Source organism: Fukomys damarensis, unplaced genomic scaffold (assembly GCF_012274545.1).
Source record: "Fukomys damarensis isolate Sample0158 unplaced genomic scaffold, DMR_v1.0_HiC HiC_scaffold_20, whole genome shotgun sequence".
Lineage (NCBI taxonomy): Eukaryota > Metazoa > Chordata > Mammalia > Rodentia > Bathyergidae > Fukomys > Fukomys damarensis.
This window is the reverse complement of record NW_022900932.1, coordinates 37,289,586-37,306,861: the sequence shown is the minus strand read 5'-3', so window position 1 is coordinate 37,306,861 and position 17,276 is coordinate 37,289,586. Positions and strand designations below refer to the sequence as shown.

General features: G+C 32.8%; 1 protein-coding gene across 1 annotated transcript in view; it reads right to left on the bottom strand.

The window, feature by feature from the left end:
• Nucleotides 1-318: 318 nt before the first annotated feature.
• Nucleotides 319-17,276, bottom strand: part of Pten (phosphatase and tensin homolog) — an 80,711-nt gene continuing 63,753 nt past the window's right edge. Inside the window, exons 6-9 of the mRNA XM_010604989.2 lie at nt 14,695-14,836; nt 8,939-9,105; nt 6,567-6,791; nt 319-3,671 (exon numbers count right to left, since the gene is read on the bottom strand). Of these exons, the coding sequence (XP_010603291.1) occupies nt 3,486-3,671; nt 6,567-6,791; nt 8,939-9,105; nt 14,695-14,836 (720 nt within the window). The 3' untranslated portion in view covers nt 319-3,485. The remainder of the gene's footprint in view (nt 3,672-6,566; nt 6,792-8,938; nt 9,106-14,694; nt 14,837-17,276) is intronic.

Genomic DNA, 17,276 nt, shown 5'->3' with positions numbered 1-17,276 from the left:
GACAGATACTCTACTCCTAAGCAAAGACCTTGTGTTTCTAAGAAGCCCACTGGCTCTGAAGGACAGCAGGAGGGTGGGAGGGAACCTTAGAGAAAACATAATCCTATTTGGCTGCCTATTACTTAAAATTTCAATAGATTTATGCAAATTTAAATTATAAATACTCTCATTTAATAAAACACCCACACAATGACAAGAATGAGACTTTAATCAGTTTTAAGTGGAGTTTATAACACTAAGAGATAAAGGGTTGTTAACAAACACAGTAACAAATGGACATCTGATTGGTATGAGGCATTATCCTGTACACATCATTTGTGTGTGTGCATGTGTGTGTGTGTGTGTGTGTATATGTGTGTGTATCCTCAGTGCATAGCATTTACACACAGAGCCACTGCTGCACAAGAATATCTGAAGAGGCTGGATCAGAGTAAGGCTGTTTAACAGACTGAAACTTTTTAGTATATATATTCTATATGAAAACAGGTTGAACTTTTGAATTGGCAGGTAGAAGGCAACTCTGCCAAATACTACAGTTAAAGCCCCCACTTGAGTGCACAGTTCCACCCCTTCCATCTGCATGCATGACACATTAACAGTATTTAAAGGTAAACGAGGCACTTTGTGGCAACCACAGCCATCGTTATGAACATATTGCACAAATTTTCTAGAACTAAACATGTAACTTGTACCCTACTTTTATTTTTTAAAGCTGAAACATTTGATGCTGCCGGTAAACTCCACTTAAGTTGATAACCTGTGCCACAGCAAAGAATGGTGATGCTATTTGTTCAACTATCCTTTTATAATTATGGCAAAAATATCCAAGAGGAGTTACAAAGGATTTGGGATGGTACAGGGACCAATTGTAAGCTTTCTTAAAAGTGGTGCCTTCAAGTAACTTCAGACATGTAAGCTGCTGCACATCCAAAAGGTCCAAAAAAAACATTCCAGAAACTTGGGAAGAATTACTATAGAATGCATTTCAGGCTAATTATGAATACTGTCATAAATAAAGTTTTAATTAGGACTTGAAAACCTTTCAGTCATAGCAATTCTTGTCAAATTCTATGGGGATGGTAACTGAAATAAAGGAGAGTATGTATAATATATATTTATATATATATATAATATATATATATAATGCCATTTTTCCATTTCCAATGACTACACCATAAAATGTAAGCAAGGCTTCTCAAAAACACTGAAACATTCAAAATCAAAACCCTCATTCAGACCTTCACATTCCAAAGGAAAAATAACAGTGCAAAAGCCCATTATAATATAATTATTTATAACGTGGCCCTTCATGTTACATATTGGAACAATGCAAGTTATGTTTTAATATGCTGTGCCCAAAACTGTAACAAAGAATATTAATAACTACCTTCAAAACATGAATAGTTGGTTTTCATTTTAGTCAATTTTCAGCTTTTATAAAAGACAAAAATGGCATCTTAATTTCAATGGTGCAATCTGTGGAATAGTTGTCTCTAACTTTACCAGTTTAACTTAATGAGTAGTCAATGAATATGCTCTATATTATCAATGTTTAAATATAAATGTGTAAATTCTAAGAGCCTTGTTAAAAATTTAAAAACTTTATTTGCTGAATGAAACTTATGAGGTATGGAAAACATCAACATTATTTACTAAGAATATTTTGATGAAGTTCTGCCTAATCTATTTACCACCAAACTATAAATACTGCTCTAGTAAGTCCTATGCAATCTGTGTTTGTAAATTAACTAAGTCAGACCACAGCTAGTGAACAATTTCAGCACCAATAAATTACTGAAAATTGGATTTTACACCACTAAAAAATATAACGATTAGGTATTCAAATGTCAAGGTCAAGGTGTAATTTTAAAGACATTGAGTTTCTGGGGGAAAAAAATCCTTTTTAATAGTATCTTCACATTTGCTCTACAATAGTAGTTGTACTCTGCTTAAAATCATATGCAGTCTGGGCATATCAAATATAAGATATTTAAGACATGAAATTGAAGCCCTAGTTCCCGACTCTAGCACTATGAAGAAATGAATCTACACTGCACATTGAAAAAAGTCTATTCTTTCAATAATAAATTGATAGAGCATATGCAGGACAATTTCTACTGAAAAATCAAATGCCTTATTTGTGCAGTGTGGAAAATTTACTGCAACTCTAATTTCCTTTTTAACACAATTTTTTTTAATATACACATTATATGTATTCAGTATTCAAGTAAAATTCCCTAACAGTTAATGACATTTAAAAAATGTGCAAAACTGCAAAACTCATTGTAATAGAATGTGTAAGGTCAAAAGGGTGGAACGGCTGACAGCTGCTGGATTGAATAAGTGCATCATAAATCTTTAAAGAAAAAAGAACCGCTTACTGTAGAATCTCTAAATTTTCTGTGCAGCATTACAAAATATTTTATATTTAGTGAGTAAAAAGAAGTTTGTATGCAGCACATGAAGCATCCACAGCAGGTATATGATTGAAATTCAATAAAGTAAGTTGTTGACTGATGTAGCTACTAATAGCATCAGACTTTTAGCACTGGTCTTGATTACACAGGAGATGGAGCCGTCATTACAATTCAGAAAATATATTTAAGAAATCATTGTCAATTTTATGTTTCAAGCCCATTCTTTGTTGATAGCCTCCACATTTATATGGTTAAGTCATTGTTGCTGTGTTTCTTATCTATGACCACGTCACTTTTATTTCCCTTCATTTGTGGATTAAGGTGTTACAGAAGGTTCATTCCTGTACCCCAACACAGATTCACTCCCTCTAGCTGCCTTTTCTAGCACCATTATGCTTTTTTAAAAAAATGCACAAACAACAAGCAGTGACAGCGGCCAATTCCTCCAATGTCAAAATTAACTGTAGCATGCTAAAGAAAGGTGAATGTAGATAGCTGGAGATGGTATATGGTCCAGAGTCCAGCATAAAATATATTCCTTTCTGAGCACTCCCTCCATTCCCCTCACCAGAATACATGCATTAGGATGTAGTAAAAACCTTTTAGAAACTTCTCTTAGCCAACTGCGAACTTATCTGTTGCCACAAGTGCAAAGGGGTAGGATGTGAACCTGTAATTCGCAAAGGTCTTTAGCCACTTCAATTGGTGACAGAACATAAAAGGAAAAATTCCCAAGTATACACATCAGTCTGTCTCCACTTTTTAGAAAACTGGAATAAAATGGGAAAGTGCCATTTTTATTTATCCTAATTGAATTTTAAATGTCCTTTTGACACAAAAAGGTATATACATAACACAGCTACACAACCTTTTTTCAACTGGACAACAAGTGTCAAAACCCTGTGGATGTATAGGGTAAAACAAGATTGGTCAGGAAAAGAAAATTGTTCCTATAACTGGTAATCTGACACAATGTCCTATTGCCATTTAAAAAAAAAAAAAAAGGTCCATTTTCAGTTTATTCAAGTTTGTTTTCATGGTTTTTAATCCCTCTTGATAAAAAAAAAATCAGACTTTTGTAATTTGTGTGTGCTGATCTTCATCAAAAGGCTCGTTCTCTGGGTCAGAGTCAGTGGTGTCAGAATATCTATAATGATCAGGTTCATTGTCACTAACATCTGGCGTTACAGAAGTTGAACTGCTAGCCTCTGGATTGGATGGCTCCTCTACTGTTTTTGTGAAGTACAGCTTCACCTAGAGAAAGAAAATTTTAAATGAAAATCTATAATTATGACTAGTCATAAATTACTTAAGCAAAGATAACATTTTTAAGATTCCCTCTTAAGTACTATAATAAGCTGATCTTTAAAGGGCAAATGCCTCTCATATGACTCTGTTTGTAAGATTTCCTACAGTTTACCACACTATTTCTAAGAAACACAAGCCACAAACACCAATTAGTAATTCTATAAAAGAAACGCAGATTGAAGATCAAGAGACTATATACTAGTTTTTCAATCACAAAATTCAATTTACAAATGGCTGAGTTCCAAATGAATGTTTATTATCTGTCTGAAACTTAACTTTGTTTTCTGATACTAGTAATATTATACAAATAACCTTAAAAGCTTTACCTAAAAGGAGAAAAAAGAGAGAAGTTAACGAAGGTCATATATTGATGGGCCAATGGCCTTTACATGTATATGTATAGTCAAAATATCTCTAACATTTTAGGGAAACAAATGCCCAGAAAGGTTAGTGAACTTGTCAAAGGATGCATAACTGGTAGGTAGTATACGTGAGATTTCAATCAGATCTGACTCCAAATCCCTGGCCTTTTCTATCTACATACCCTCTTCCTCTGTTACTCAAGAGTTATTCACTACCAGTGTTTCATCTCTTACAACCAATATTCACTATATTTTTAAATCCTACCCTCAAAACACAATATATATACCTAATCTGGCAGCTCCTACTTACCCTTTCTTGCCATTATTCTAGTCCAAGCAACCACCAACTCTCACCTAAACTACCCCACTGCAGATGGGACTAACTGACCCCAGCTTCCATTCTTGCCCTTTCTCCCTACTTTCCTTTCCCAAGTATCTATTTTAAGTGGATACAGTGGATATTTAAAAACTAAAGTTTAGATTGCATCTTTCTTGTACGACATTGTTGCCTCCATAACAAGACTGGTTTTCTGGTCTCCTCCCTTTTATTCAAATGACTTATGCCACTCAAATACAAGAAATTCATTTCCATCTCAGTGATTCTGCATACACTCTTCCCTCTTTTCTCATCTATTTAGATAGCTCACTCTTCTCAATTAAGTTCCTGCACAAATGTCATCCACTTGATCAGGCCTTCTCTAACCATCCTAGTAGATTGCTTTCTACACCATCTCTTATTTTGCACAGCATTTATCATGATAAGAAATTACATCAGTTTATTGATAACAATTTATATTTGTAATCACAAATGTAAAACTTCTTGCAATATAAAAACAAAACTATGAGGAAACATTTTAAAAGCTAATGGTTAAGAGAAACAGATTTAGAGAACTGAAAGAAAATAAAAATCTATAGATCCTAAGGGAAACTTCTAAACAAGAAATTTAAAGTTCAAATGCATTTAAAATTAGTTTGTAATAGCTACAACTTGGAAACAGCCCAATTGCCCATCAGTTGGAAACTGGATAAAGAAGATGTGGTTTTTCTATAAAATGGAATACTACTCAGCCATAAAGAATGAGAAATTAGAGTCATTCATAGGAAAATGGATATATATTAAATGAAATAAATAACACATCCATATGTGTAAACACCGAATAGTTTCTCTGGTGTGAAAAACTAAAAGTATAAATAAGATCCAAATTGTGTAACTGATAATGTGAAATAGGAAGAAAAGGGCTAAAGGTATAGAGAAAGTGGGAAGTGTGGGGGAAAGGAAATAAGGGACAAGAAAAATATGAGAAAATGAAAAAATGGAACTAAAGTGTTTGTAAATAGGGCAGAGTGGAGGGGATGAAGGGAGGGCAGGGGTATGGGGAAAAAAGTGAGAACCAAGATCTGTCATGTAAAGGTACAAGATCCCAATGATAAGCTGGGCGTGGTGGCACATGCCTGTAAGCCCAGCACTTGGGAGGCTGAAGCAGGAGCATTACTGTTGAGTTTGAGGCTAGCTTGGACTACATAGTGAGTTTAAGGCCAGCCTGAACTACTTAGCAAGACCTTGTTTCAAAAAAAAAATTGTTCTTGTTCATAATAGATAAATACATATACATATCATATACATATACAAAAATGAAACCAAGTAACTCCATGATATGAGGAAACAGAATGGGCTTTTTAAAAGGGAAAATCAGAGCAGAAGAGCTTGAAGGTAACTAAGGCTAGAAATAATGAGAAGGACAACCATATGAGGGTCAGAAAAAAGGCTGGGGTAGAGAGTACCAGATTAGGATGAGAACTGAAAAGACCATAGCCACAAGAACAACACTTTGCAGAAACGAGACAAGACCACTATAGCTGAATTGTCAGGGAACAAGGAGAGAATGCAGCTGGAGTTGAGGAAGAAAGTAGGCCTGTCCTAAATTATTCAGGTCCTTATTTAAAAGGTTTTTTAAAAATGTTAACTAACATGGTGTGGAGGATTTAGCTCAGTGGTTCCGGCACCTGCCTCTCAAGCACAAGTTCGATCCCCAGTACAAAAAAAAAGTTAACATGAATGATACAAATTTATTTTTTAAGATCACTCTGAGGAGCTGAGAATAACAGACGAGATAAGAGCAGGAGTGGTGAAAACATTCCTACAAATCATTTCCAAACAAACGAGTTTTCATATATTTCTTCCTTTCCCCATTCCTACTTCATATTCCACTCACTTCACCCCTGTCCCACACTTTTAGGCCAGATAAGGAAAATGCAACTTTTTTGACTCTCTGTGCATCTGGCTATTTTATTAGAAACTTTCAGGTTACTGCTACATAAACATTGCTTCTACGTTAACACATAATTTAGCTTGAAAATAAGTCAAACGAGGTCTTCAACTACAAACCTACAATAACACACTCACACACACACACACACACACACACACACACACACACACGCACACACGGACAGACTCCCCAGAATGTATTTAACTGACCTTAAAATTTGGAGAAAAATATCGGTTTGCCTTATCTTTATTTGCTTTGTCGAGATCATTTTTTGTTAAAGTAAGTACTAGATATTCTTTATCATTATCTGCACGCTCTATACTGCAAATACTATCAATATCTTGATCACATAGACTTCCATTTTCTACTTTTTCTGAGGTTTCCTCTGGTCCTGGTATGAAGAACGTATTTACCCAAAAGTGAAACATTTTGTCCTAAAAAAGAAAAGAAATTGCTAATTTTTTATCTTTTTTTAAAAAAAGAATATGTCATTACATAAAACATTTACTCTAAGAAATTGATAAAATAAACTATCATTTGATATATCTGTGAGTTACCTGTTACATTCTCATTCACTACGATTTTTCTTTTATTCAAACTTTAGAACAAAAATACAATGTCATAAGATTTGGTGTAACTTTGTTTTGAAATCAGAAGTGAAATATACTTCTTTTCTAGTCTCATATTAGCTTTAAAAAACATTGAGTGGAGGTATTACAAGATGTGTGGAGGTATAACAAAACTTAAAAACTTTTACTTTAATAAAGGTTCTTGAAAGGTTAATACAACTTCCCTAATGAAGCAGGGAATTTACTTTTTATGTCTACAGTGATAAAAACAAACATAAGTGGTTCCACTTTCTTGTATGACAATATATGCTTGGCAACTTTCAGAATAAAATGGGGGAGAGAAGTCCGAATTCTTTCTGTTATTTAAATTCTTTCTGTTAATTAAAAAATTAATATGTCAGACACAATGGTGCATGTCTGTTAATCCTGGCACTTCGGAGTTTGACACTGAAGGATCACCCTGAGTTCCAGGCCATCCTGGGCTACAGAGTGAGTTTTTATAGAGAGAGAGAGAGAGAGAGAGAGAGAGAGAGAGAGAACGACCCTCCCCCCAACCAAAAGAAATTAATAATATGAAGCAGCCTTAATTAAAAACTACAACAGAAAAACTACATCATTTTAAACCTTTCCCAACACAGAAATTAACTGCATGATCATTTGACAGTCATGACACATTACCTGGTACCTACCACTGCCATTTAAACCTTTTATTCTAATGTGGAACAAAAAGAGGGGGTCACTCAAAGATTATTAATTATCTTAAATCTTGAAACATTTGCTAATACTTTTTAGATTCTTGAAAAATTCTTTTCAGCCTGGTACTTGCCTGTAATCCCAGCTGCTTTGGGAGCTCGAGGCAGGAGGACCACAAGTTTGAGGCCATCCTGTACAACTTATTCAAACTCTGATTCGAGATAACATTTTTAAAAGGGCTGGAGGCTTAGCTTAGTTTAATCCCCAATACAAAATAAATGTAATAACAAAAATAAATTCAAAGCTATTTTGAAAATGTAGATAATTTTTATTTATACAAATAAATGTATTTCTGATGAAAAACATCAATTTAACATTCTGTGATTTCTTTTATTTTTAGCTTAGATTCTAAAGGCAATTATATTTCTTCTGATAAGTAAAGAGTGTTTAAAATTTTTGTAGGAAGTGAAACTTCCTATTCTTGTCTTTCAAAAGAAAAACTTAAAAATTAAGAAAACTGTATCAATCCTATTTCATTCTGTCAATGTCTAAAAATTGACAATATACTATCCAGTATATTTAATAAGACAGTAACACTACACAAAGCTATTCTTCCATTACTACATAAAGTTTTACACCTTAGAAATTGTTCACATTTAATATGTTAAACCAAGACTGTTTTACAACTGAGCTCTGGCCTTCTCTAAATATAGCTCAGTAAAATGTAAATCTTACTGTCTAAACCTGAATATTTAAATAATACCACATTTTTTTTCATTCTTTATTACTTCCTCTTCATACCTATGTCTCTCCTAACTAAAAAACTACATAACCCAGTCTCAAGAAACTCAAGTGAAATGCGAGAAAACTGGTTTGTTATTACATAACACAGAACAGATCTTACTGCTATGTATACACCAAAAAAAAAAATTTTTTTTAAATTTCTGATTTCTTCTCAGTAAATGAATCACTCTTTAAAGAGGATTATAATATATTGAATAGGGGTAGTACGCAATTATTAATACTTCTACAAAAATTTTTTGCATATCCAATATTAAGAAAATTTCATCTCATTATACCATATAACCTTTCCTTCTAACAAGCTCATCTACCTTCATATTTCATTCATTCCACAGTAAAGTATCTACAGCTCTAACAGAACACTAACCATAGTTCATTAAATGTCACTCATAAAAGATAACTTGTCATCTCATTACAGAATGACTTCTGCCTAACCAAAGGCTTTAAACAAATGATCTGAGGTTATTCCTTAGACACAGCTATTTTGGATATTTTCCCAATAAAAACAAAGCGCAAACCTTTTTTAGCATCTTGTTCTGTTTGTGGAAGAACTCTACTTTGATGTCACCACACACAGGCAATGGCTGAGGGAACTCAAAGTACATGAACTTGTCTTCCCGTCTTGTGGGTCCTGAATTGGAGGAATATATCTTCACCTTTAGCTGGCAGACCACAAACTGAGGATCTGCATGGTTAAATAAATACTAGTATCATTTCAATGGAAAAACCTTCAACTGTCAAACTGCACAAACTTAGTTATTTTAATGATTAATTATCAGCAATGTACACAGAAGGTTAATTCTCCATGTGCATTCCTAATCTAAACAAGTCAATGGAAATAAACAGGTCAAAAATACAACCAACATAAGCCTGGGCATGGTGGCACATGCCTGTAATCCCAGCACTTGGGAGGCTGAAGCAGGGCTAAGGCAGGAGGACCACTAAGAGTGTGAGGCGAGTATGAATTACATAGTGAATTCAAGGCCAGTCAGAACTACATGGCAGGATTGTATATTTATAAATATCTATATATCTATACATACATATAGATATATGTGTATATCTATAGATATACATATCTATATATATTATTAAGTATAATCAATATTAAGATTTTCTCTACTATGAACTTTCAAAATAAGGTTCTGTTACTATTATGAAAGTCAATTCCTATTTCAGGAATATTAAGTCCCAAGATTAGATTTAGGACATTATAATTATGCTAAAAATACTAACATACATGACTTTAAGCATAAAAATGATTTTAAAAATTTTCTACATTTGTGAACTGCGTAAATGATAACTTTTAAAACATATTTGTGAATGCTGGGGATTTAGCTCAGTGGTTCCACCGCCTGCTTGCAAGTGCAAGGTCCCAAGTTTGATCCCCAGTACCAAAATATATATAGATATATCTATATATCTATATATATTTGTGATACTATTTATGTCTCTAATGTGAGCCAAAGAATCACAAAAACTACTACATCATCAGAAGAGGAAAGAGAATATAACCTGTAACAAAGTTATAATAAATTCCACAAACATAAGTGTAGGTATTTATAAAAATACTAACCATCATTCTTATTACCTCTAGACAATATTTTATTTTTGAAAGTATAGAAAGTCACCCTTATGATGAACAAGAAAAAAAGAGATTTAAAATATCTGTAAAGAAACACAACAGACCTAAAATAAAAATAGTAGCAAAACTTCACTTCCCTCCAAAACAACTCAGTTTTCATTAACAACAATTTTGGCTTTGACCTATGTCTTTTAAAATAACTAGCAAAGTATACCTTTTCAAAATCATCACACTTTTATATCAGAAATTCAACTAAAAGGTGTAAAGTGTGGAAACAGACTTATGTTTATTTTCAAATCTATGCAAATTCATTTATAGCTAATTGTGTTAATCACAGAAATGACAGCTTAAAAATTTAAATTTATTTAGATAATTTGGCTAAGTATAATTCATGTGTAGTATACTAAAGAATTCAAGAAGAAAACTATATATATTCAGATATAAAATTCTCAGCACCACAAGGTATTACTATCCTTCAAGATGAAACTAACCAACAAATCAAAAACCAAACTAATCTCATTTAATAAACACCTACTGACTTACTTATATAATATCTAACGTAGCATGAGCTGTCACATAATAGCATATTTGCTAAAAGCAGGGGAGTGTTTCTAACATGGATTTGTAAGACATTTGCAATGAGAAAAAAGCCACTCCCAAAAGGAAAATATTATACCAACAACTTTTTAATAAATTTCACCTCTTTTACTAAAGTTTTAAAGTACAATGAGTCACTTTACAAGTGTTTATGTGATACTGAAAAGTTTCAGTTGGAATCTAACTTGAATAAACAAATAAGGCATGTATTTTATCAAAGCTGTGATAAAATTAACTGAATGAAATGCCTTATGATTTTGTTAACTTAAACTCCATTAATTCAAAATCTGGTAACACTGATTATAGGATTTAAAAAAAAAAATTGATAGTATAATCCAGATTTCAACTAAACTACATCTAAAATGTGTATCTTCAATAATGTTAGAATTGTTTAAGATGTGTTATATACATGTATCAAATTCCTACAAGGAATGTGGTCAATAATATATTGCCAACATGCACTAATAAAAAAAGAAAAGTTTTGAATTGTTACATAAACAATTCATAAGCTAACTATTCAGTGCTATTTAAAATAGCCAAAAAAAACTAAACTATAGAACTTGTAATAAAAATAAGTAGTAAAGATTTCCTGAAATCACTATGGAAAATAATCTCCTTTACAATATGAATTTCAAATTTTAGATCAAGAGGATTTAACTTATCAGAAGTCCAAAATTAGTATGGATCTTTTGTCTCCTAAGACACAATTCTGAGATACATGACTGTGTCTTAAAGGAATGAGAAGATCTATACCTAGTTAATAAAAATCAAAGTTAAATTTCTTGGATATATACCTATGTTGATAGAATCCTGAGAGAAAAGCATTTTGATCAGCTTCCTCAGCATTTTTAATACATATATACAGAATACAATTAACTTTTTCTTCACTTAGAAATATTAAGACAATTGCCAGGCACTGTGGTATATGCCTATAATCCCGGGTACTTGGGAGGTTGAGGCAGGTGGATCTCAAGTTCAAGGCCAGCCTAAGCAACTTAGCAAAACAAAATAAGATACAAAAAGGGCTATACTTTAGCTCAGGGGTAGAGAGCTTGCTTAGCACGAGAAGGGCTCAGGGTTCAATCTGAATACACACACCAAAAAGAAAAAAAACAAGATTGCTAATCCCTGACAATCTTGCAGAAACCACTTTCTCACTGATTCCTTTTGTTTCTCCTGAACCCGAGGTGCCAGCCCCCACTTGTTTCAGTCTTTACCCTCTGCCTTCCTCCAATCACTCCTACCCTCAACCTCCACATCATGTTGACTTAAGTCTTTCCTGATGCTTCCCCAAATATTAGGTGTTATCTGACACCAACATTTAAACCTATACTGAAATACCCATTGAGTGTAGCTCACCTTCATAAGACTTAAAACCAAACTATTACTTTTTTAATTAAAATATTCATGTCCCTAAATGTCAGATTTGCTTTTCTTTTTCCTTTCTATGAATCATCCATCTGAGCAAGATCAAAAAATTAGCAAAATCTTTGGACATAAATGGCAAAAGAAAAACTAAATGAATTCTATTTGATTTCTCTAGCACATGTGGCTTAAGGCAAATCACACTGCTGGTTTTCTTTCCCCTGCAATCAATACTTTCTACATAACTGTCCTTAAAACATGGTTAAAGCTTCTAGTGTTATCATGATATTACAGTATTTATCAAATCAAATCTGACATCCCTATTTAAGATCCTTTAACAGTCAGTCACACATTTCATTCCTATTCTATTCTGTCATTGTATTCCTTTGTCCAGTACATTTCCTTCTGCTGCACTTCAGTTCAAGCCCCTTCCTACTGACTACCAAACTAAACTCTGTATGTTTTCTCCAATGTTCAATAAAGAGCTGGTGGATTTCCTTTATGAGACTGTTTGAAAATCTGCAAAGCTTTCTTTTCATAAGTATAGCATGTATAATTTGTACATACAATCTCCTTTGGATAATTATTTGTATTTAATAAAGCTTCAATGTGTAACATTAGATCACATACATAAAAAAGTGAAAAAGATTAAAAAGACTTCAGTTGATAATTTTAAACTTAGAAATGTAAATGGAAAATACTATGAGATTAACAAAACAAAATAGGGATTAAATATAGGAAGGCAGAATAGAACTGATAAGAAATCTTTCCTATAGAGAGTAATGTGCAAAAATTATACTATGTAAGATTACTGAAGTGAATGTTTTCTCTCAGGTATTTTCTCCATAATACCTTTTGCTTAGCTCTTACACTGGTATCTATACTACAGAAAAAACACAATTTTTTTCTTCCTTTTCCTCTCTCCTGTATGAATCTGTTAAGTTCCTACATTGATCACCTCCATCAGCACAGTGCCTTGCACTCAGAAACATTTTTAACTATACTGATTAAAAAAAAAATCAGTGAGGTCCCTTAGACACCCTTAACATGCTGTATGAATAAATCTGTGGTCTTAAAGAATGAGAAACTAGAGTCATTCCTAGGAAAATGAATGAATATTGAGGCCTTACTCAAGTGAAATAAATAGGACACACACATGTAAGTATCGAATAGTTTCTCTGGTGTGAAAAACTAAAAGTGTAAATAAGATCCAAATTGTATAACTGATAATGTGAAATAGGAAGAAAAGGGCTAAAGGTGTAGGGTAAGTGAGAAGGGTAGGGGAAAGGAAATATGGGACAAGAAAAAATATGAGAAAACAAAAAATGGAAAAAAAAGTTTTTATAAATAGGAAAGGGTGGAGGGGGTAAAAGGAAAGCAGGAGTGTGGGGAAAAAATGAGAACCAAGATCTGTCATGTAACATCACCAAGATCCCAGTGATGACTGTAACTGTACTGTACACTTAAAAAGTACCAATAAACTAAATGAGGGGAAAAAAAACTGTGGTTTTGTTATAGTTGCCTTACTCTTAGAAAGATTTACTGAAGGTGACTGCATTTATCTGACAAAGAAAAACAGTATCAGGAAATTAATTGCCTAAGTATAAACTAATATAGAAATAAAAAACATTTAATTACATAAATATTTTCAAAATGTAAAGCTAAAAACTAAAACCACTAGCAACGCACCCTAACACTGAAGCAATATTTAAGGTATTAAAAGAAAAAGTACTGTGGTATCTTATCTAGAAACTACAAAATTATCTAAATTCTAATAAAATGTATTTCCTAAAAATGAAAACATGGCTAACTTCCATGAGGTATTTAAATTTCAGTAATACAAAATTCTGTTTCAGAAAAAATAAACCAGTGTTATCTTTCATAGGGCTAGATAATAGTTCTTTACATGTATTCTTCCTTGATCAACTGCTCTGGGTCCAGGTATTAAACCTCCTATCAGTATAGCTAAGAAATCTAGCCAAGAATAGCATAGAAGCAGAACAGGATCAGGATCACTAAGGCAGGCCTTAAAGAAGTCAGGCTATGACAGAAAAATAAATTAGAGGCAGACATCAATGACACAGTCTGTATTTACTTCTTATCCAAAAAAGTTTCATATTTCAATATCTACTTTCTTGATGAGTAAACTAAAAAAATGTAGATGATATACCTGGGATTAAACAGTATGTTACTGACTGATCTAGAACTAAAACTTAGACCTAAATCCAGGTTTTCCCTAATACTCCACACACTGATTCAATCCTACTCTTTCCTCATACTTGCTAACATGTTTTACCACTTCTCTCGTTCCTTTTTACTGTTTTGTTACCATTATTGTAAATATCTAGTCTTTTTAAAATGAAGGAATTGGTTCCTGCCACAAGACCAGTAAACTAAAGAATCTCATTATCACTCTTAAAGTGAACCTCTGATGGTACAGATTTATCAATCATCTGGCCAGAATTTAGGCTGCATTTGGTAGTGGTAGTATGAAAAATTTCTTTCATAAATATAATTTGGCTTCAAAACATTAAAACCCACTGTTCTTGGCTTCTTTAGCCTAACAAGCTGAACAATGAAGCTAATTCAGATACTTCAGAAATAAACTCTCCTGCATAAATCTGAAATGTGTTATTTTTCTTTTCAGATATTTACGTATTATGTACTTCTAGATACGTCAAGAAAAGTGTTCCAACACGTGGAAGGATAAGAATTTAGAGCACTTACTGCAAGTTCCGCCACTGAACATTGGAATAGTTTCAAACATCATCTTGTGAAACAACAGTGCCACTGGTCTATAATCCAGATGATTCTTTAACAGGTAGCTATAATAATACACATAGCGCCTCTGACTGGGAATAGTTACTCCCTGGTGAACAGAAAAAAAAACAGAGAGAGATAGAGAAAGAGAAGCCAAATTGAAAAGAAAAGTTCCATTACAGTTATTTCACTAAATTGCTATTGTAATGGGCTGTATCCACTGAAAAACATATATACCTTAAAAATTTGACCTTAAATAATATTTAATCCAGCTCAATTACAGAGTAAATCAGAACATCAATACAAAGGAAAACATGAGAATAACTTTTCTTCCCTAAAATACAATTTTTATAACATTTTATTGTTCAAAGATCAAAACAATGCCCTGACCCATTAACCCAATAAGCAAAGGTCATTGATTATCAAAAATAACTTGTTAAAGGCCTCTGCACTACAGCTATGCTCTTTATACCTAAGGCTCCCCACAAGGATTTATGGCTTCTTATTAAATACATAATTCTTCACAAATTTGGTTACCTATTTTCCAAGCCAAAATGTTTCCGAATGAACAAATTAAATAGGGACATACTGCCTTTTAGAGCAGAAAACATCAGTAACAAAAAGTATGCTAACCTTAGAGCCCAACAAAAACAGGTGTGCTCAGTTGACATATAGGAATGCAACAATCCATTAACAGGCCTAAGTAGATCCTTGTGCTACAAATATTTCTTTCGAAGAAACTAGGGAAGTTTAAACATGTTTTAGAAAATATTAAGTATTACAAATAGTTAAAGTACATAAGCACATGATATGTAAAAGAGGAATATTTAAAGAAAAAAATCTACTCTGTACATTCACTGACGATGATGAATAAATGAAGTATTAAAGTACATCTCTAAGGCTTTTTTCTACTCCAAAATGTGACTTAGAAAAAAAAATCAACTTAATATAAAACAAATAATAAACAACATTAAGAAGTCTAACAGTTAAAATTGACTTGCAAAAAATGGAAGTATATTCAAGAGGAAAAAGAATTCACATTTCTCTTTAAGTTACTACTGCATATAAACTTTCCCAATTTGTTCAAAACTCTAGACACAAAATCTTTGCCCTAATGAAATGTATAAAACACATTTATGTGACTTTAAAAACAGGTATAATAAACTGCCAAAAGTGATATAGCTACATGCTATTTTCAATATTTTTTAAGGATTAGCCTATTACTATACACCCATGTACGTATACACACACACACACACACTCACACAAAATATCAAAATATATGTATAAACCACCTCAAATTGTGACAAATGACTTAAGCTTTATGGCCACAGTGCAAAGGCCCTAGCAGACTTCAATGTGAATGCTGACCAAAAACCCAATTTGTTTAAAACAAAAAGCCCAATTTATATTCTCAGAAAAGTGAGGACAATTTTACATACCATTCTTTCTTTGCATAATTTTCATGAAAGTGAAATACCAGATGCTGTTGCATGAAAGCAAGATGAAACTATATACAAATACTAATTAATATAAATAAAATGAATGAGACATATCTATAATAATTAAATTTTAAAAATAAGTTTGTAATGTAAAAAAAAAGTAATTAACAGTTTAAAGTCTAGGCCTGGGCTACATACATACTGAGTCCAAGGTCAGCCTGAACTACATAGCAACTCCCTGTTTTTACACACACACACACACGGATGGAAAATTGATAGGAAGGATACTTTTTTGAACCATCTGAACTCTTCAATCACATGAATTTATTATCTAAAGCAAATCTATAAGACCAACTTATTGTTTGTTGGATGATAGAGGTTTTCTCTTTATCTCCATTCATAGCATAAATTTGTAAACAATGATACACAAAGTGTTCTCAAGTAGCAAGTGATTGCTAGTATGCCTATAATGCAGGTCTTTATATACTCAGTTCATCCTTGCCAGGAAGGGCTAGACAAACATAAATACATAAACCTATTAGTTGTCAACACTGAGTAAATAACATGTGTAAATACCAGATGAACCAAAATTACAAACTTCTGAGCTTCCACTAAACCACTATACCACCCTGTCATCTTCATGCTAAAGAAATACAGCTCCAAGACAGAAGCGATTTACCTAAGGTTATGAAAAACTAGGGAACCTCAATTTTGTCCCAAAGGTCTAGGCAGCAAATGGGAGGTCAGATTGATACAGTAAGTCAGCAGGTAAACAACCTGCAGGTGGTAAACACACACACTCACACTACAATCCAGAGATTAAATTCATTTAGTCATCTTTAATTCTTGCACATCTATTCACTGCTAAAATCCAGATGTGGACTCTTAAGTCACACTTCAAAAATCAGTCCTGGTTTTCTGTGGCCTTACTATTCGTTTCTTCCTGTTATCTGGCCACAGACAACTTGACTACTAAATTGTTGATAATTTATTCTCCAATCTTTTATACTACTCTTGGAATAATTTCACCAAAGTATAAGAATAATCATATTATCAGTTAATTCAAATGTTAAATGATATCCTGGTGTTTACGTGAAAAAACAATTT